This window comes from Natator depressus, chromosome 7 (genome assembly GCF_965152275.1).
Source record: "Natator depressus isolate rNatDep1 chromosome 7, rNatDep2.hap1, whole genome shotgun sequence".
NCBI lineage: Eukaryota > Metazoa > Chordata > Testudines > Cheloniidae > Natator > Natator depressus.
Window position 1 is genome coordinate 1,121,446 of NC_134240.1, and position 20,253 is coordinate 1,141,698.

Sequence of the window (20,253 nt, forward strand, 5' to 3'; positions counted from 1 at the left end):
CACACACACACCCCCACCCCGCCCTGGGACCTGGTAACCTTTCCCCTGTAACCCTCAGCTCTGATTCCTCCAGATCCCGTTCCACACCAAGGCCTGAGACCTCTAAGCAGCTGGCTCCCTGTCCCCAACACCCATCTTTCCTGCCTTTACTTCCTTCCTAATTGCCCCACCCCCAGTACGTCCACACTGGAGCTGCTAGTGCACTTTCCAGCTCTAGGAGACATACCAGCACTAGCTCTGCTCAAGCTAGTGTCTTAAAAATACAGCGGTTGCTGCAGGCTGGTGTCACGCCCTGAGTACAATCCTGGCTGAACCCCACGGGAAGTGCTGGGCCAGTGGGCCTAGCTGGCCGCTCCAGACACACTGCCATTTTTAGCGCACGTACATGGTATAACTAGCGTTGCTGGGAGTTACCCTCCTGCGTCGACACACCCTTAGACAGTCATACGTATCATAAAGGAGAAGCCGGGACAAAGACCGGGGCTGATCCTGGGATTCCTGTTTCCACCTAGGACTCGAGGGGTAAAGCCGGTACAGCACTCACCTGCATGCCCCTAGGACCCGCCAGCCAGCCCGCTCAGGTTAATGGATGGGCTCGTGGGTAGCCACACAGAAGCTTGAAGGCACAGCGCTGCGGTTGGTGCAGGGAGGTTACAACAGAGCAGCATGCTCACTGGAAGCAGCGCAAGCCGCAATGGCTACAGCGAAGGGTGCCTTTCCGCTAGAAGACCCTGGGTTCAAGTTGCTTATAACTTTGCCAAACTTTTACCATTTGGGCTGAAATGCCCCATACCAGGCTTCTGCCTCAGGCGGAATGTTTGTTTCAGTAAATATATTAACTAGCAGGAGGTTAGAAAACAGCAGGGTTTGCCCCGTTAAAAACCCTTCCACCTCTTTCAGGGGAGTTCTAGCGGGAGGGGTAATAAGATGTCTGGACTTCACTGTCCAAAGGACAGAAATATTGCACACCAGTAGTCAACCTGGAGTCGGTTCTGACTAGCTCCAGGTGCGAAGCAGCCCCAGAGCAGGCACTGCAATGCTAACACCATAGACAGATTCCCCAGGACCACAGGCAGTCTGTAACCTGAACTGCTGCTTCTTCCAGGTGCACATTGCCTGGCCCCAGCTGTAGGATCAGCTCTCTGCCACACTCATGCCGAGGAATCACTGTTGACTCTGAGCTCGACTTGGACCTGGCCCGGCAGCCCCCCAGCAGTTGCGGGCACCATGACAGGTTCCCCCTGGTGGAGATGGCCATCAGTCTGTTCCAGGGCCTTGAGAAGCACCGAGTGTTTTTACCCTCGCACAAATCTGGACTGTGACAGCAGCAGCTAGGAAGAGCCCAGACTGGAACTCTTGGATTCCCGTGTAAGGGTGCAGCTGGATGCACTGAGGTGTGAGGAGGTCCCGGGGCCTCCCCGGAGACAAGTGTTGCCAGCTATCAGGCAGTGTTGGCAACACGACTGCCCTACGTGGGACACAAACCAGGAGCACTGTCAGCTCCCCGCGGGGTGAGCTGGACTACACCAGTCTTCTCGAGCTGTCAAAGCTCCGGCCAGACGACACTGCAGATGCTCGTCCTTCAGCCTGGGGGTCTGCCCACCTGTCACACTGAGCTACGAGCGAGCAGCACGGCTGCTGGAAGCTAGATCGAGTCCCAAAAGTAGGTCTCTCCGGGGCTAGACCTAGGCTTGGCCAAACTGTATTTTATAATCTATAGATAATATCACTGGGTATTTTAAGGAGTTTTTACCCATTTAGATTGTCCCCATTGCAGGAGATTATGGAGGAGGGCAGACAGGAATTAATGCCAGTAGACTTTGAGATTCACAAAGGTAAAGCTTTATAACCATGACAACAGTGTCAACAGCCCGTCAAAATGCAAAGTAAACAGCTTTAGATCAAACTAAGTTCTCAAGCAGCAGTGTCCTGACTCCGCTGGACCATCATCGACAGATAGACACGAACTGATGTGAAAATCTGTCCATAAGAATCGGTTTATCGCCATTTACCAATACAGTCAGGTCCTGCCAAGCCTAGCTACCCCTCGGGTTTGTCAACAGAACCTACACTTTGCCCTTGCGATGGCGCTGCAGGGTCTCACCAATTGCCTGGCTGTGCTAGCGGCCAAGGCATCCGGGTGCGCAGCTAGACTTTGGCTCTCAGGAAGGTAAGGCTATTGTTCGAGCCTTTCGAGCTTCGGTTCACTTTCATCCCCGCACAAAGGTGGGGCCTCTGGATCTCTGATACAACACTCCACAAAGGCAACCGCTCTTCTGCCAGAGACCCTGCTTACCAGTGTAACCTGGCATGCCCTTTCATCAGCTTATATCTGACACCTCCGTGGGGCTGGGCATGGATGCCCTGCTTCCATTTTAACACAATGGGCACCAGAGACATTCTGGCTCAGGGCATTCAAGGTGGTTTACCGCAAAGAAAGGTAGAGCATGCCCCTCAGGGCTCTCCTGTGCCCCCTCCAATGGCCCAGATGGGGGCTTGGGACACTCACCTTGAGTTCCGTCTTCTCCAAAGTCTGACTCTGCAGGAGGTGGGGCCCTGCCCCAGCGTGCTGAAGCAGAGTGCTCCTTGGGCAGTGTTTACACTCCACAGAACAGTGCTCCACCACAGCACCATGGATTCTGGATTGCAGGGACACTGCAGCTCATGAGCCCGGAGGTGGGAGCACGCAGAAGGCATCCTGAACTCACTCACTGGAAAACACCCTTCATCAACACCCTCTAATGGGCACCCAGCTGGATGGGGTTTTGTAACCAGATTTTTAATCTGACTAAGATCAAGTGTAACTTTTCCCATGACTCTAAAGAGCACTTCACAAGCGTGAGTGAGCTTGACCAGCATTTCTAACAGGGATGTAACAGAGAATCTCTCACCACATCCCCCTTCAGCCCCAGGAGCTGCTGTAGCTCCAAGTGGAACAGCGCACACATGGTTTTACTCTGGCCTCTGCATCTCCTCAGAGGTGTCGTCTTTGCCAGAACAGCTGGAGGGGCTTCGCACGGTTCTGTGCCGAAGCAGACTGGAACACAGTTCCCACACAAGTGCTGGAGCACAGAGGTAGCTCGGTAGCAGTCAGAGCCGGGGAATAGCAGAAAGGAAAGTGACTCACCCAAGATCACCCAGCAGGTCAGAGACAGGACTAGAATGAAGGTCACCGAGTCCCCATCCAGTGCCCTGTCACCGTCTTCACCTCCACATCAAAGTCTTATTAGCAGCATTCCCGTAAGGGGCGCTGCTCCCTCTGCACCAGGGGTGTGGGGGAGAGAATGGGGACCCAAGGGGCAGGAGTCTCCCTTCAGAAGCGATGGAGAGATTACCCCGTTACTTGTAGGCCTGCTGTGAGCTGCCCCGCAGCCAGGTCTGAGTGAAGAGAGCCCTGCTGTCCAGGGGTGACGTGACATGCACACTGGCATTCTAACAAAATACTCCTGTACAATGCGAGACACGTCGCGCAATAAGGAAAACACGGTAGGGGATTATGACGACTATTTGTACTGCGGCACAGCCAGAGCGCCAACCCCGCTGTACAGACAGAACAGAGAGATGGTCCCTTCCACACAGAGCCACGGTGGATCTGACACCGATCACCCACAGGAGCACTGCCCCAGCCAGGCATCTTGAGAGGCACGATCAAAAACCCCAAACCCCACCAAGAGCGGAGGAAGTGCTGCTGTGATGGGCGCGGCTGGAAGAGGCTGCCTCCTGCAGGGCATCAGGCAGACACCTGCATTTCTGAATGGTGTCTGGAGCTTCCTGCCTCCAGCTCAGAAGCACACGCCAGGCTGGAAGAAGGGGAGGCCAGCTAAAAGCAAGTGCATCGGTTCCACTGGGATGTGGGTGGGATGGGGCCAGGGGCCCAGCCTAGGAATCAAACTGCAGACAGCTGCAAACTGGGAGCAGCCCATGGGGGAACTGGCCAAGGCCCTCACATCCCGCCCCGAGCTGCTGGGTCCGGAGTGACTTCACTCTGCGTCACACAGCTGGCTCTCGGCACTGGCCAGGTAGCGCTCATAGTTCTCCTCGCATCTTCTCACGCAGCGGAGGAAATAGCTCTCATCAGCAATGGCCTCCAGGAGATTGGTCTGCACCAGGCAGACATCATACAGCTCTGAGGTGGGAGCCAGCCTGGTGCAGCTGCCTCCTCTCTCTGAAAACACCTGCAAGAGGGAAAAGAGAAGAAGGGATGGTGAAGCTGAGGCTTTTACTCCATCCCTGAGCACTGGCACGTGTGAGGGGCCGGAGAACAGCAGGACAGGAGGTGCCAGGGCCACCCTCTGCACAAGTGCACTGCCAGGAGATGAAGAGCAGATGTCCTGGAGAGGGTTCATTTTTTAAGTCGGGTTCTTTCAATCCTCCTCTCCACTTGTAAGGTGAAGTGCGTGGATCTGCTCCAGAGCTGGGAGGGTGGCAGAGGCAGAAAGCTGCCACCCCTCTTCCGTTATGGTATCAACAAGAGATCAGGTTTCTCCATCCCCCTTTCCGGCCTCCCTCCCCACCGCTCTGCACCAGTCTCCCATGGCAGGAACTGGCTACTCAAACCACAAAGCTGAGCCGTTCCCAAGGGAGGGCGAAGCACAAAACATAGCTAGAAGAAAGCTGTACTTTAGAGTAGTTATGCCAGGAAAGTGCGGCCAAGAACAGCCCCTCCTTTAGCTGACTAGGCTGCTGCATGGCCCCAGCCCCAGAGTGCCTGAGTAGCTCACAGCCACTAGTGGATTTACCATCCCAGCACCATGACATGGATCAGGCTTTTCAGGACCACTGGGGCCCAGGCACAGAGAGGGTAAGCGACTGGACCCCGGTCGCACAGGAAGGCTGTTCCCCACACGCACAGCTGCGCTCCCTGGCTGTCTGAGGTACAGCTGGTGCTTTCACTGACAGAAACAAGTTCTTACTTCAGGGGGCATCGCAGGGCTGGTACAGTTAGCGGAGAGCAAGCTGGAGTCTAGTCTGACTCCCGCATCAGCAGCCAGCAGAGCGCTGACAACAGAATGCCCAGCCGAGCCTGTGGCTAGAACGCCCTCTCTTTGACCCACAGACCAACAAGCCTGGAGTCAGAGAACAGGCAGCTGCCTGAGTCATCTCTACAGCATTGCTCTTTAAAAAAAAATGGGGCCTCGGTTCTGGGTGGCGAAGAGACAGGTTTCCTGCAGGCAAATGGGGCTCAAGCGGACATTCAGCAAATGAGTTGGGTGAACCTGGCTTCCTGGCAGCAGACAATCAGGGAGAAGCTGCCTGCAGGCAGGAGACTCCTGCTTCACTAAGTGCCTTCAACATTGTTTATCTGAAAACAACCTCCTCCGGCTAAGGGCTCTCCTGGGGCCAATAACAGTTCGTATCACGAACAAGACAGCAAATAGTCAAGAGAGACTTTCATGCTGGTGAAAAGTCCAATTAACCTTTTTTGCCCTGCCGCCCCTCTGCTGCTAGCCCCTCCCGACGGTCTGCCACGCTCCCTCCCACACCACCCCAGCAAAGGAGACAGGCTCCTCTGCTGTGCTGGGAAGGAAAGGCTGCTATTCGAACCCAAACAGTGCCACAATAGCGAGTGACAGGCCAGGCACATTCCTGTCTCTATAAATATTCTTTGCTCTCCAGTGTGAAAACTGCCCTTTAAATGCAGCAGCGTGAACGAGCTTCAGCCTCACTCAGAGGGAGGCTGGCTGACAACTGGGTCCCAGCAGGGAGTAAGAGTGACTCATGCCAGCGGAGGACAGAGATTGTCATGCAGCAAGTGCAGGAAAAAACACTTGCTGTTTTGTGCCAACAAATGAGTTCATTCTAATCCTCAGCAGATGCACGGATTGTTCCCTCCGAGTCCAGCCTCCTGGCCCCCAGTTCCACCCTGATGCACTCCTTGGGGACTGTCTAGGGCAGAGGAGTCCAGCAAACCACCCTCTCCAGCCTGGCAATCCCCGCCAGGGGCCTGAAAGCCCAGTGCAAGGCAGGGCTGAGTACCTGGGGACAAATGATGGTGTTTGAATCGTCCAGTCGAATGTTGTCATCGATGCAGATGTGGTGCACGCTAGAGTCGTGTGGGTCAATCCAAAGGGGCTTCCCACCCTGGGAGGAGAACTGATTTCTGGCCCACCTGAAATACAACAAGTGGGAAAACAGGTGCCCCTCAGGGAGCTGACTCCCTGCAGCACAGAGCCTGGACCAGTCAGACTGTCTTCAGGGGCTCAAGGCAATCCAAACCCAGGAGACTTGGAGTGGGTTTGGATAACATCTTCCCCTGCAGTGACAGGAAATGGGGCAAGGAGGAAATAGCTGTTGTCTCTCTCAAGCTCTGGGGCAAGCCATCAGGGATTCTGCCCTCACTCCTAGCCAGGGTGAGTCACCAATTGGAGGGAGTTCAGAGACAAGCAAGAGGGACAGGAGGAAATGGGCTTACAAGGAAAGAAGCTAGCTCTGTCCGACTTGGCTAAATAAAGATTGTGCCACAGGCAGCCAGGACAGCAGACCAGCCGATCCGTGGGCATGAGCCCCAGGGAGCGAGGGGAATTCCTGAGGGTGACACATGGGGCGTGACTCACAAGGATGAGTCACGGACTGGCAGGGACAGTGGAACTGTGCAAGGAGTGGGAAAGAAGCTCAAGTCACGTCCCAGGCCCCGCTTGGGTCTCACCAGTCAAAGTGGTCTTGGAAGCCACCCAAGCCTTGCAGGGAGCTGAAACAGCTATACAGCTTCCTCCCATCGTCCCTGGTGGAAACGTGCTCCGGACCCCGGCTCAGCACCACCTCGCGCCGACTGCAGCGTATTCGGCCCGCAGTCAGCTCCACCGGGAGCTGCAATGTCATTGAGAGAAGACAGGATGGACGGTTTGCAAACCAGACACACGGATAACACAGTGACAACCGCTACCTCCCCAAACAGCCTCCAGTGCCAGAGGCGGCATGAGCAGCACGTTGCGGAGAAGGGCAGTTCTCCACAGGGGAGTGAGACATTTGGAACACTCAAAGCCTGAAGAGTTCACCCCCCGGGGCAATGGAAGCAGATGGGCTGCTGGCTGCATCTGTCAGACTCTGACAGAATCCAGCCTCCAGCTTGGAAATCAGCTGTATGCGAAGGACCATTTCTATAAGTTGGTTAACTTCCCACAGCACACAGGTGTGTGCGCCCCACAACTCCATGCCTCAGGAGCATGCACAGGCTCCACAGAACAGCCGGTTTGACCCCTGGGATTTTTAGTCCCACTCACTGCTCTGGGAGGGTGACATCACCAGCTATGCTCTAACCAGAAGGTTCCCCTGGCCATACCAGAGGGCACAGGAATCTCTTTACTGAACCTGGCCCACACGGCTAGGTGACCGCCTCCCACACAGAGACTCAGTGGGGAGCACAAGCACATGGAAATTCACAAGCCTGAGGAGGGATTTGTCTAGTGCTCACTTGCTCCCACACTCTCCAGCTAAAAGGCTCTTCTGAGAAGCTGTGCAAATTGCTGCTACCCAAAGGTCAGCATTTTAATAAGGCAGCAGCTCGAGTGGGAGTCTGGTTTATGGAGTACGGGGCTGCCTGGAAAGGCAGCTCAGAGTATGTTCAAAGAAGCTACTGCAGGGAAAAAGAATCCATAAAGATCTCAGCCCTCTGCTTCCAGGGAGGCCCTCTGTGACGAAGTGGGACTGTTCTTAATGTTTCCTCTGAATAGTGTGGGGGTGCCTCAGTTTCCCCTATGAAGTTCTTAAGTATCTAGGTGGTGCGATAAGGGTGTATGATCATTGCAGAGCCCTAGAGGGCAGGTGTGTGCAGGGGTCTGGACACAGAGAATGGCCGACACCCTGTTTCCTGGCCACTGATGGCTTGAGCCCTTCCCCCCTGCAAGGTGAGAGCTAAAGGGTTGGAGAACAAAGGAATCAGGTGACCTCCTGGCCCGGGAAAGGAACAAAGCCCAGAGGAGGAGGGGCTGGAGGGAGTTTCAGTTTGGGGCTGGCTGGGACATGGAGTGAAGTGCAGACGTGGTTGTCTGGCTCACTGCCCCCCCCCCCCCCCCAAAATGGACCCAGCTGAGGGGTCCTGTTCTCTGCACCTGCAAGCTCTGTTTTAGACCATGTTCCTGTCATCTAATAAACCTCTGTTTTACTGGCTGGCTGAGAGTCAAGTCTGACTGCGAAGTCGGGGTGCAGGACCCTCTGGCTTCCCCAGGAGCCCTGCCCGAGCGGACTCGCTGGGGGAAGCGCACGGAGGGGCAGAGGATGCTGAATGCTCCGAGGTCAGACCCAGGAAGGTGGAAGCTGTGTGAGCTGTGTGTCCTGAAGACAGGCTGCTCACAGAAAGGCGACGGCCCCAGAGTCCTGACTGGCTTCATGGGGAGCAGTTCCAGAGTATCGCCCAGGGACTCCGTGACAACTCCAAGGTGCACCCACCGAGAGGTCTCGCAGGGCAGGGAACTGGGGGTGCTGCCCCTCCAAGGCACAGTGCACTGCATGGAGAATGCGGGGGAGGTCTGTGCCAAAGGTCCTGAAGATGACAGCAAAGTGCCTCCCCTCCCGGTGCAGCGTCTCCAGGAGACGGAAGAAGGCAGGCAGGATCAAGTGGTAGTGCTTGGCATGCTCTCCTCTGACAGAGAACACGTTGTGCGGCTGGCCCTGCCACTCCAGGAGCTGCAAGTAGTGTGCGTGCAGACTTTTGAAACGCCGCCCCACTGCTGTGTCAGTGAACGTAGCATCGCGGCCATACTGAGAACAGAAATTGACAGCGCCGGGGCAGGGAGGCAGCAGAGAGGGGGAGTCGCTCAGCCACTGCCACTCACCTGGAACAGACAGCAACAGAAGAGTTGTGATAACCCTCCTAAGAGGGCGCCTTTCACACCCACTGCTCTCATGCACAGTGCTGCAGAAAGGCATGCCCTGCAACACAGGCGAGCTACGTGGCTGAGGGAGAAGCGGGAGGTCAGAGACTTTGCTGACAGCGGTCCCTCCCCTCTGAAGGGAGATGGGGAGAGGAAGGGAAATCCATTTCCCATAACTATTCAGTTCTCAGCTCCTCCACCAGTAAAGGCCCAGCCCTACCCTATAGGAACCAGCTCTACTCAAATACAGTCACCCCCATACACGGGTCCTGTATGGCAGCTCCATTCTCTCTGCTTCTGGGGTGCGAGAACAACAGTGCCCAGTAAGGAGGCACAGAGGTCAATCAATGTGTGACTCAAATTATAACTCACCAAGCACCTGTCCCCTTGACTGAGTCTTCGCCAAGCACTGCTCTTGCTGTTGCCAAGTTCCCTCTCCAACCGCCACCCGATCTCGTTCAGCAGCCCCCTCCTCACACCGCATCACTTGGCCCTTCTGTGACTTCCTGGGCACCAGCACTAGCTACTTCGCTGCTGTTTTCTGCCCTGTCCTCCCTTTCCTTTCTTCCATTGAGATGGCTCTTGGTTCTCTCCATGTTTCATTCCCCCCCCCGCCTCTTCTGCTCCTCTCTCCCATCTCTCCTCCCTGCTGACCCGCAGCCCTCTCTCTCCTCCAGCGTCCGCTTCCTCCACTCCTGCCTTGTGCAGCAAAGAACCTCTGGCAGAAATCCTGTCACCTGGCTAAATTCCTCTATTATAAATGTGACCTCTCTTCTACCATCTTCCTGGCTAAACAGCTCCACTTCTCCAACTTCACTGCATCCCATGCACGCAATCCCAGCGGCCTTTTCACCACCTTTGACTCCCCTCAAACCCTCCTCCATTTCTCTCTCTACACCGACCTTGTCAACTTCTTCCCAGAGAAAACAGACTGATGAGAGGACGGTCCTTCTCCCCTCAGCTAGCTTTCCCTTCCCACCACCGTCTCCTCCTTCTCCCGTCACAGATGCAAACAAGAAGCAATGGGCTTAAATTGCAGCAAGGGCGGTTTAGGTTGGACATTAGGAAAAACTTCCTACTTGTCGGGGTGGTTAAGCACTGGAATAAATTGCCCAGGGAGGTTGTGGAATCTCCATCACTGGAGATTTTTAAGAGCAGGTGAGACAAACACCTGTCAGGGATGGTCTAGAAGATAATCCTTGGTCCTACTATGAGTGCAGGGGACTGGACTAGATACCTCTCAAGGTCCCTTCCAGTCCTATGATTTTTCATCTGGTCTCCTCCTCTAACCCCATGACTTGCCCCAGCGACCCATCCCCATCCTTAAACCCTCCTTTACTCTTTTCCTCAACCTCTCACTTGCACCCCTCATAGTACAAGCATGCTCGTCTCTCCCATCGTTAAAAACCTAACCCTGGACTCCCCCTTGCCTCTCTAACTACTGCCCCATCTCCTTCCTTCCTTCCTCCTGTTTGCCAGAACCTGGGAATGGGCGACAGGAGATGAATCACTTGATGATTCCCTGTTTTGTTCACTTCCTCTGGGGCACCTGGCATTGGCCACTGTCGGCAGACAGGACACTGGGCTAGATGGACCTTTGGTCTGACCCAGTCTGGCTGTTCTAATGTTCTTCACTCTACACTCATTGAACATACTGTCTACAATTGCTATCGCTCCAATCCCATCCTCGACCCCCTGCAATCCAGCTTCTGCCTCTTGTATTCCATGGAAACTGCTCATGCCAAGGTCTCTAATGTCCTCTCCCCAGCCCAGAGATGGGCAAACTACAGCCCACGGGCCACATCCAGCCCACAGGACCCTCCTACCTGGCCCCTGAGCTCATGGCCCAGGAGGCTAGTCCCCAGCCCCTCCCCTGCTGTTCCCCCTCCCCGGCAGCCTCCGCTCACTGTGCCACCAGGGCAATGCTCCGGGCGGCCAGACCCGGTCTCTGTGCTGCATGGTGTGTGGCCCAGCCACCGGTACTCCAGGCAGCGCGGTAAGGGAATGGGGGGGTTAGATAGAGGGCAGGGGAGTTCGGGGGGTGGTCAGGGAGCAGGAGTCTGGATATGTGTCGGGGTGGTCAGAGGGCAGGGAACAGGGGGGTTGAATGGGGGTAGGGATCCCGGGGGGCAGTCAGGAAGGAAAGCAGGCGGCAGTCAGAGGACAGGGAGTGGGAGGGGGGTGGATAGGGCAGGGGTCCCCAGGGGGGAGCTATCAGGGAACAGGGGGGAGGGGGTTGGATGGGGCAGGAGTCCTGGGGGGCCGTCAGGGGGCGAGAAGCAGGAGGGGTCGGATAGAGGGCGGGGGCTGGGCCACACTTGGCTGTTTTGGGAGGCACAGCCTCCCCAACCGGCCCTCCATACAATTTCCAAAACCCGATGCGGCCCTCAGGCCAAAAAGTTTGCCCGCCCCTGGCCTAGCCACACTTCAGAGCCAGGACTCCAGCCTCATTCTCCTGGTTAGCTGCTGTTGGCACCACTCACCATGGTCTTCTTCAAACCTTGCGCTCCCTCAGCTCCCAGGTCTCTGCCCCCAAGTTCTCCTCCTATCTCTTTAATGGTTACATCAGTGCCTCCGGGGGGGGTCCTCCTCTCCCCTCCAGCTTTCTGTTAGGGTTCTGTCCTTCTCTTCTTCCTCTGTACCTTATCTCGATCTAATCTCGTGTGCAAAACCAAATTCAACTCCCATTTCTGTGCTGAGTCACAGATCTACTGCACACCCCTCTCCTGTCAAAATGACAATCTCTACCTGTCTCTGACCTCTCTTCAGGGATATCTAGCACACAGCTCAAGATCAACATGGCTCAAATAAAGCTCTTAATCTTCTCCCCCAAACTCTCCCTGCTCTCTCGTTTTTCAGTCATGTGGACAAGACACTCGTCTTTGACTTGGACCTCTCCCTAGCTCCTCACCTCCAGGCTCTGTTTACATCTTGCTGCATTTTTCTGCATCCTATCCATCCACACAGCTCAAACTCTCCTCCAATCTCTCATCTCAATTTCTGCACCATCCTGCTCTCTAGCCTGGGAAAATGCAATCTTGCCCTGCTCACATCCATTCATAATGTTGATGTAAAGATCATTTTCCTAACATGTTGCTTTGACTATGTCACTTCTTCACCCCCCTCTGCACTCCTCCTCTGGCTCCTCTTTCTCTATCCCATCAAACATAAGCCACGTGCCTTCACTTACAAGTCCCTTCATGGCCTACCCCCACCCTACCTCATTGAAAAGGAGGGATTTGGGCCTGTGTTATACAGGCATTCAGACGAGAGGACCAGAGCGGTCCCTTCAGGCTATGGAGTGCAGGAAATGTGACTGTCCTCTCTAGTTCATTATTAAGAGGTTGACTCCGGTCCCGATCAGTCCATGCTGCCAGCCTCCATTGCCCCTTGTGACATTTTCAAACAAGCACCTGTGTGCTTTCTCCAAGACCCCCTCACGCTGGGGCAGCGCTCCCCTCCACACCTACAGAGCTTCCTCCTCCTCCTCCAAAACCCTCCTTCGCCATTGCTCCCAGAAAAGCCTGGACAAGGGTCAGGCAGCTGGTGTGCTGAGCCCCGGCCTGGCACCGACCCCCCCCCCCTCGCCGAGCCCCGGCCTGGCACCGGCCCCGCCCCCCTCGCCGGGCCCCGCCCTGGCACCGACCCCCCCCCCCCTCGCCGAGCCCCGGCCTGGCACCGACCCCCCCCCCCTCGCCGAGCCCCGGCCTGGCACCGACCCCCCCCCCCCTCGCCGAGCCCCGGCCTGGCACCGACCCCCCCCCCCCTCGCCGAGCCCCGGCCTGGCACCGGCACCGGCCCCGCCCCCCTCGCCGGGCCCCGCCCTGGCACCGGCCCCGCCCCCCTCGCCGGGCCCCGCCGAACGCGCCGGCCCCTCACCCCGCGGGCCGGGCTTGCCCCAGGCCGCGCCGCCCAGGAAGCCGGTCAGCGCCGCGCCGGGGCCCTGGCCCGCGGCCGAGTCCAGCACCGCCAACGTGTTGTTCACGTCCACGTGCAGCACCAGCTTCCGGCGGCCGGGGGGTCCCCGCCGGGCAGCGCGCGGCGCGCTCATGGGCCGGCCGTTCCCCGGCAACCGCCAGCGGCGCCCGCTTCCGCCTCCGCGCCGGCCACCATAGAGAGCCCGGGCGCCGTTTCCGCCCGCCGCCTAGACTGTCCCCGCTCGTCTGCACTGGGTGCTGCCACGTGCAGCGCCCCCTGCCGGGCCCTCCGCAGCCTCCTTTCACTCGCCTCCGAAATCGCTGGGGGCGGAGCCGCCCCGCTCAGCGACCCGCCCCCAGCCCCCCCAGGCACCGCCCCCTCCCCCCCAGGCTGCCCCGGGGCTGGGGTGGGGGGACAGCGAGGGGGACTCCCCCCAGCCCTCTCCCAGCGGCAGCAGCAAGCTCTGAGGGAGGGGTCCCCCCCCGGGCCCCGCTCACCCAAGCCCCCCCAGGCTGCTGCTCAGGAGTCGCCTGCCGGGGGGGGCCGCCCTGCGCCCCCTCCCCGCCTCCCTCTGCAGGGGCAGCCGCCCAGGGCCCGGGGCGGGCAGGGACGGCCGGGGGAGGAGACGCTTGGTGGGGGGGCCGCGAAGGAGAGACCCGGGCCCTGAATTTGCTGGAGCCCGGGCACCACGGCCCGTGCAACTCGCCGCCCCGGTCCAGGGGGCCGCCCAGGCGCTGCCGAGAGCTCACCTCGGGGGGCCTCCCGCGGCACAGGCCGTGACACCGCGCCCAGCCTCCGGTCCCCGGCGGGGAGCCGCGTGAGCTGAGCCCCGGCTCGGACTCTGACCCGCGCTAGCAGGGCCGTCCCGAGCCCTTTGGGTGCCCTACGCAGCCCCCCGGGCCTCCCCCCGCCCCAGGGTCTGGGGGGCAGGAGCTGTGGGGGGGCACTGTGGGGGCCCCAGAGTGGCCCGGGAGATTAGCTGGGGGGTGGGAGCAGCCCGCTTCGCTTCCCCCAGCCCAGCCCCGGCCCCGGCCCCAGCTCCGGTCCCCCCGCACTCCCCGGCAGCGACGGGAAGCGGAGCAGCCTGGCTCCAGCCCGCTCCACTCCGCTTCCCGCAGCTGCCGGGGAGTGCGGGGTTGCTGGGGGCAGAGGTGGGCTGGGGGTGGAGCGGCGGGGAGGGGAAGAGGTGGGGCAGAGGGAGTTGTCCGGGGCCCTAGGGACAGCCCTGCCCCTTGCAGTGGGCGCAGCGGGCGAGAGGGCCAGCCAGGGGATAGGGCTGGTCACGGGGCTGGTTCCCCACATTTCATGGCGCCCTACACAGCTGCATCTGCCTTTGGATGGCCCTGCTTGCTAGTGAGCCCGGATGTCTCAGACCACGAATGTCTCTGCTACTCTCGGCCCCAGGTCTGACCTTGGCGCTGGCTGCCCTAGTCGGGATCCTGGCATCTGGGGTCCCCGGTGCTGGGTGCTGCCACACGCCAGCCTTTGCCCGAAAGCTTTCGCCCCAAGCACACTCCAACGCCACCCCAAAGCGCGGGCAGTCGCCTCCTGCCCCAGCTGGGGGAAGGGCTGGTTCTGGCTGGGTCGAGAGGCAGTGCCCAGAGGGACGGGGCCTGGAGCTGGCCCGGGCAGGGCTGGTTCCATGGTCCATCAGTCAGAGATTAAAAGGATGTGGTAGACCACTGAGTCCAGGCCTGGGAAGGGCAGGAGACAGCCCCCACCCCGCCCCATAGCCCTGTCACCGCTGATCCGAGCCAAGGAAGTGGCACTATTCGTGTTTAGGTGCCGTGGGTCTCTGGCAGCCCTGGGTCGTTCTGGGGTCCAGGCCCACTGTGGCTCCTTGTCTCCTGCTCTGGCTCTGACACTTGGCACTTGGTTTTGTTTCTGGCTTTCCCAGGGCGGCTCTTGGGTGTGGCTCGGCATGTGCAGTGCAGACCCACGTTTCCCTTCCCTTTCCCCCGTGGGATTGCCCACTTTTCCCCCTGCCTGGGGAGTGCAGGGCAGGCCGCCTCGGGAGCCCGCACCCAAAAACAGGGGCAGCTTTTGGAGTGTCACGGATTGAATGAGATCTGTGACTCTTGTTCCTCCTTCCTGCAGGATCCCGTGGGAAAAGGGCAGCTGTGGACCTGACTAGACCCGTGTGCAGCTGAGAAGGCCTGGTTCACAGCAATGCCTGAAGCCTCTTGGGCTGCAGGGCCCTCCCAGAGACACTCGCCAGATGGTCTGTCCTGGGGCAAGCCAGCCCCCGACACAGGGCTGGCAGCGAGAAGGAGCCATGCGGCTTTAGGTCTCTCCTCGCCCCAGGAGCAACACTCAGCTCCAGGCTCTGTGCCATGGAGGAGGCGGTAGGTGGCCAGCCCACGGAGTGGCATCTGGGAGACAGCCTGAGGTTGTGATGAAGTGGGGATTTTCCCTGGTTCTGCTGTATGTAACTCTTACTGTTGAGCCTAGGTGACTTTTACTGTTTTGCATGAATACTGTGTGTGCCTCAGTTTCCCTGTGTGCTGCACCAATACCTCAGTGGTGGGAACAGGGGTGTGTGACTTTGGCTGAGACCTCTGGGGCAGGTGAGGCTGCTCCAGCTGTGTCAAGGTTCCTCCCCCACTCTGAACTGTAGGGTACAGATGTGGGAACCTGCATGAAAAACCTCCTAAGCTTATCTTTACCAGCTTAGGTCAAAACTTCCCCAAGGTACAAAATATTCCACCGTTTTGTCCTTGGATTGGCCACTACCACCACCAAACAAATACTGGTTACTGGGGAAGAGCTGTTTGGACACGTCTTTCCCCCCAAAATACTTCCCAAAACCTTGCACCCCACTTCCTGGACAAGGTTTGGTAAAAAGCCTCACCAATTTGCCACGGTGACTACAGACCCAGACCCTTGGATCTTAAGAACAATGAACAATCCTCTCAACACTTGCACCCCCCCTTTCCAGGGAAATGTTGGATAAAAAGCCTCACCAATTTGCATAGGTGACCACAGACCCAAACCCTTGGATCTGAGAACAATGAAAAAGCATTCAGTTTTCTTACAAAAAGACTTTTAATAGAAATAGAAGTAAATAGAAATAAAAAAAAAAATCCCCCCTGTAAAATCAGGATGGTAGATACCTTACAGGGTAATTAGATTCAAAACATAGAGAACCCCTCTAGGCAAAAACCTTAAGTTACAAAAAAGATACACAGACAGAAATAGTTATTCTATTCAGCACAATACTTTTCTCAGCCATTTAAAGAAATCATAATCTAACATGTACCTAGCTAGATTACTTACTAAAAGTTCTAAGACTCCATTCCTGGTCTATCCCCGGCAAAGACAGAATATAGACAGACATACAGACCCTTTGTTTCTCTCCCTCCTCCCAGCTTTTGAAAGTATCTTGTCTCCTCATTGGTCATTTTGGTCAGGTGCCAGCGAGGTTACCTTTAGCTTCTTAACCCTTTACAGGTGAGAGGAGATTTCCTCTGGCCAGGAGGGATTTTAAAGGGGTTTACCCTTCCCTTTATATTTATGACAAGCTGCCTGCACATATGCTATGACCGGTGCCCTTTGGAACCTGAGACCCAGGTGAGGGATGTGACCAGGTGACATTGTGCCCGGGAAGCAAGACAAAGAGAAGGAGGAAGAGCAATGGGGCGGTCGGAGTTTGGGTCGCTGGAAGCTGGCAGTCTGCTTGGGGAGGTGGAGGGGGGAGTCCAGGGCATCTGGCCCAGGGTTCCCCCAAGATGGACTTGACTGAAAGTCACTTATTTCTGTGCTAACAAGCTCTGCTGTACACTGTGTTCCTGTCGACGAATAAACCTTCTGTTTCCCCGGCTGGCTGAGAGTCACTTCTGACTGCGGAGTTCGGGGGCAGGACCCTCTGGCTTCCCCAGGAGCCCTGCCCGGGCGGACTCGCTGCGGGAAGCACATGGGGAGGAAGGGGATGCTGAATACTCCGAGGTCAGACCCAGGAAGGTCGAAGCTGTGGAAGCTTCTTGCCCTGGTGACAATATGCTCACAGAGAGGAGGCTCCCCCAGAGTCCTGCCTGGCTTCGTACGGCGCAGTTCCAGAGCATCGCCCGGGGACTCCGTGACACCTGGTGGTAGAGGTGGGATAAACTGCACCTCGTGGACAGAGCATCCTGCAGTAAGTGACTGGGGAGCAGTAAAGCGAAGGGGGAGTAGCGAGAGACGGGCGTGCTGAAGGCTCAGAGAGGTGCGGTTCCAGGAGGCGGAGGGGCCTACGGCTTAACCCCGAGAGAGAGAGTGGACCCCCTAGAAGGGCTGTCACACTGAAGCGGTTCCTCCCAGGGACTGTGGGGAGCGGAGAGAGCACAGGCCTGTGAGTCCGTGACCACGTGGGAACAGCGGGGAGATGGCCTATAACCATCCCATTAAGAAGGACATTGTAGAGCTGTGCAGAGAGAGGGGGCTGCGCATTGGAAAGCTCACCAAGGCACAGCTGATTGCTCAGTTGGAAGAGGAGGATCGCTCTAAGGAACCAGTTCCTGACCCAGCTGGTGGTGTGAGAGAGGCTGGGAGCAGCCAGGCAGCCCCAGGGCCCACACTGGTTTCTCACTCAGCTGGGGTGCAAGAGAGGTGTGGATTCCTATCCAAAGGAGTCCCTCTGGCCATGGCCCCTCTGACGTGGGACAGTTGGCTGGGGGGCCTCCTGCCCCGCCGTGGCCATTAGACTAGAATAAAGGTGTGACGTTATGTGTATAATATAATATCTCATTGACAGGTGACACAGGGCCAGAAAGAGTTAATGACCTCCCAGACTGACCTGGCCCAGGGCCCAACTTTAGAGACTGCTTAGGAAGAGATGGAAATGAGGAGAGCTGTGACTGCAGCCCGCACTGCTAGAGAGAGAAGGGGAGATGCTGGCTCAGGGCTTGTGATGTCAGCAAACGAGTCTTGTCTATTGCCACGGCTTTGATTCAAAGATCAAAACAGGAGTGTGAAGATCTAGGAAGACACTGGAGGGCAATAGTGTTGTTGTCTCTCTGTCTCGGGGAAGCTTGGGGTAACCTGTATCTGAACCATTTAATGATAAATTACCCTGGGCTAATTGCCAGGATGTTTGGGAGAAGGAAGGTTGAGCCTGTTGTCTTCTCAGGCCAAGAGGCTGCTGGACATGGACATTGGACTATAACCTATGGACTGTTTCTAAAAGGACTTTTGACCACTACAAACTCACCATCTCTGCTCGGTATCGTGACCTCAAGAACTGAACTCAAGTCGGTCTGTAGACTGATCTTTCTATCAACTCTCTCTCCCTTTTTGTTTTTGAATAAACTGTAGTTTAGTTAACGAGAATTGGCTATCAGTGTGTATTTGGGGTAAGATCTAAGTTATCATCGGACCTGGGTCTGGGGCCTGATCCTTTGGGATTGGGGGAACCTGCTCTCTTATATGATGAGAGAAGATCTTCAGTAATCATCATCGTATCTGACGTGTGTCTGGAGGGAGGCCTGGGGCTGGCACTTTAGGGGCACTGCGTTGTGTGGACGTCTGAGTACCCAGGGAGGTGATACAGAGGCTGGTTTGGTAACTCTAAGGAGTGGCATATCCACCGGCGTTCGGGGTTTGTCCACCCCGGTCTGTCTGCAGTTCACCCTGACTGAGTGACCTCAGCGGGCTCCCACGGGCAGCACCGTCGCCACAGGCCCTCCCGAGGCTGCTCTGGCTGTACTGGGGACGCTGCACCATGTCCCCGGGCCGCGCTCAGCCGAGCCTGGGGCACCTGGGCCTGCTGGTGGAGCAGGTGGGAGGGAAGGTGCCTGTGGCGGTGTAGAGCGTCTGGGCTAATGGCTCCCTGTGCCCTTGGCTGCCGCGCGTACTGCCCGGCTCACTGCTCCAGAGAGCCCCGAATGGGAAGAGCAAACTAGGCTCTCTTTTTGCCTCAGTCTCTGCCGTGCAGGGCCCGCAATCCCCGGTGGGGGCTGGGTAAATCACAGTCCTGACCCTGGGGCTGCCAGCCCTCCCTGGCAATAGCCGTCTGCGCTAATATCTCACTGCATGGTCCCAGGGCTGGCCAGGGTCAGGAGGTGCCATGCTCCCCTGGCTCTGGTCAGTATGTGCCGTCTCCCTGCTTCCCCGTACATGCTGGCCCTGGCTAAGAGCTCTGCCCTGGCCCGTTAGTGCGGAGGGCAGAGACGAATGGGAAGCAGCACCGATCCCAGCCAGCAGCTGAGCACGTCGGGGGAGCTAGCTGGGCCCCAGCCTGGACAGGCCCGGCTCCGAAGAATCGCCAGGGAGCTGCGCCAGGCACAGGCCTGCCCCTAGCTGAAGGGCTGCGTAGATCAGTGGGTTCTCATGCATCCCCTCCAGGAATGTGACACAACGGTGCAGTTGGGGTCAATGTTCAGGAGCTCTGTGCTCGTTCCTGCGTTGTGTAGCCTTGAGACCTCAGGAGCAACCAAGACAGCTGCTCGGTGGAGTGGAGGTCATGGGGCCCCTGAGGAAGAAGCCCTGCGGAAACTGGGCCTGCTGAAGAGAAACCAAAGCTTTCCAAACAGGCCCAGGCCACCGGTGAGCTGGCGTGCGAAGCAGAGCAGGCCGAGTGTGTGCGTACCGTGGATGCTGTAGGACAGGCCCTCCCTCCCTCAGATCTGATCACCAGGCAGCTTGAAGGAAACTTGCACTCAGCAAACTGAGATCTGAAAACACTGACGCTCTCGCGTGTCAGCCACCAAACGGTCTCCTGCTGCCCTCTCCTGGAGACTCCTCTCCTGCGTGGGGCCAGAGTCAGCCTGCGACCCTGGGTACATCCCCTCAGCCCGCAGCATGAGCCTCCTACCCCCCACACGGCAGAGCCTGAGCCGCAGCCTCAAAGTGCTGTCTGCGCAGCTGGGTTCAGAGCACTAGCCCCAGCCCTGCAGATCCGAGTCTGGGCCAGGGCTGGGAGCCCGCAGGCACTGCCACAAGCCATGTGGCCAAGGGCAGGCCCCCTCACAGACCCAGAGCCAGCTCTGTGCCCCGCATCAGGGCTGAGACGGCGCTGAAGCAAGGCTCATTTCACGGCTCCTCGAAGCTGTTATACCAATAAAATAAAAACCAGCAGGATCTTATTAAAGGGGAAAAGACAAAATGTCACATTTATTGTGACTACAGACAGAATCATAGTAGGCAGTCAGTTCTAGCTATAACATTTCATTCAGTTTCACATTCATTCACACGTTCCTTCACACACACACAGGTTCTGCAGCTGCTGTATAGTTACCAGTCCTGAATGGAGCTTGAGTTCGTGGCTTGGGTTCGTAGCTCGTGGCGGCTAACTGGCCAGGAAAGCCGGGCACAAGGAAGGGCTGGGTCTCTGTTGGGCGTGCACCGACGCCCTTCCATGTTGGCAGCAGAATGTGACCCTCCAAAGTCTTCCATCTCACCCATCCTTTTTGTAGGCTTCAGTTTGAATCCAGAGTCTACAGGTCTTGCTGTGTCAGGCTGCCTCTGGGTTTGGTGTGATTGATCACCCGTCAATTGCAGACCTGACTTTCAGCCTGGGACCTGGCTTTGATGTTTCTTCAGTTGTACTTTT

General features: G+C 57.4%; 1 protein-coding gene and 1 long non-coding RNA gene across 3 annotated transcripts; one reads left to right on the forward strand and one right to left on the reverse strand.

Moving 5' to 3' along the window:
- Positions 1-1,846: 1,846 nt before the first annotated feature.
- Positions 1,847-12,861, reverse strand: LOC141991288 (uncharacterized). The gene is made up of 5 exons (XM_074959600.1): positions 12,690-12,861; positions 8,386-8,771; positions 6,647-6,807; positions 5,977-6,109; positions 1,847-4,175 (listed from the first exon to the last, which is right to left on the reverse strand). Exons 1-5 carry the CDS (start codon positions 12,859-12,861, stop codon positions 3,981-3,983), a joined length of 1,047 nt encoding a protein of 348 aa, XP_074815701.1. The 3' UTR covers positions 1,847-3,980.
- Positions 12,862-13,927: 1,066 nt separating this feature from the next.
- LOC141991366 (uncharacterized) lies at positions 13,928-17,798 on the forward strand. Of its 2 annotated transcripts, none has more exons than XR_012640352.1 (3): positions 13,928-14,132; positions 14,826-15,073; positions 16,179-17,798. It is a non-coding gene; the product is annotated as an uncharacterized LOC141991366 (long non-coding RNA). The 2 variants fall into 2 exon arrangements; XR_012640353.1 differs by having other exon boundaries at positions 13,931-14,132; positions 16,250-17,798.
- Positions 17,799-20,253: the final 2,455 nt, after the last annotated feature.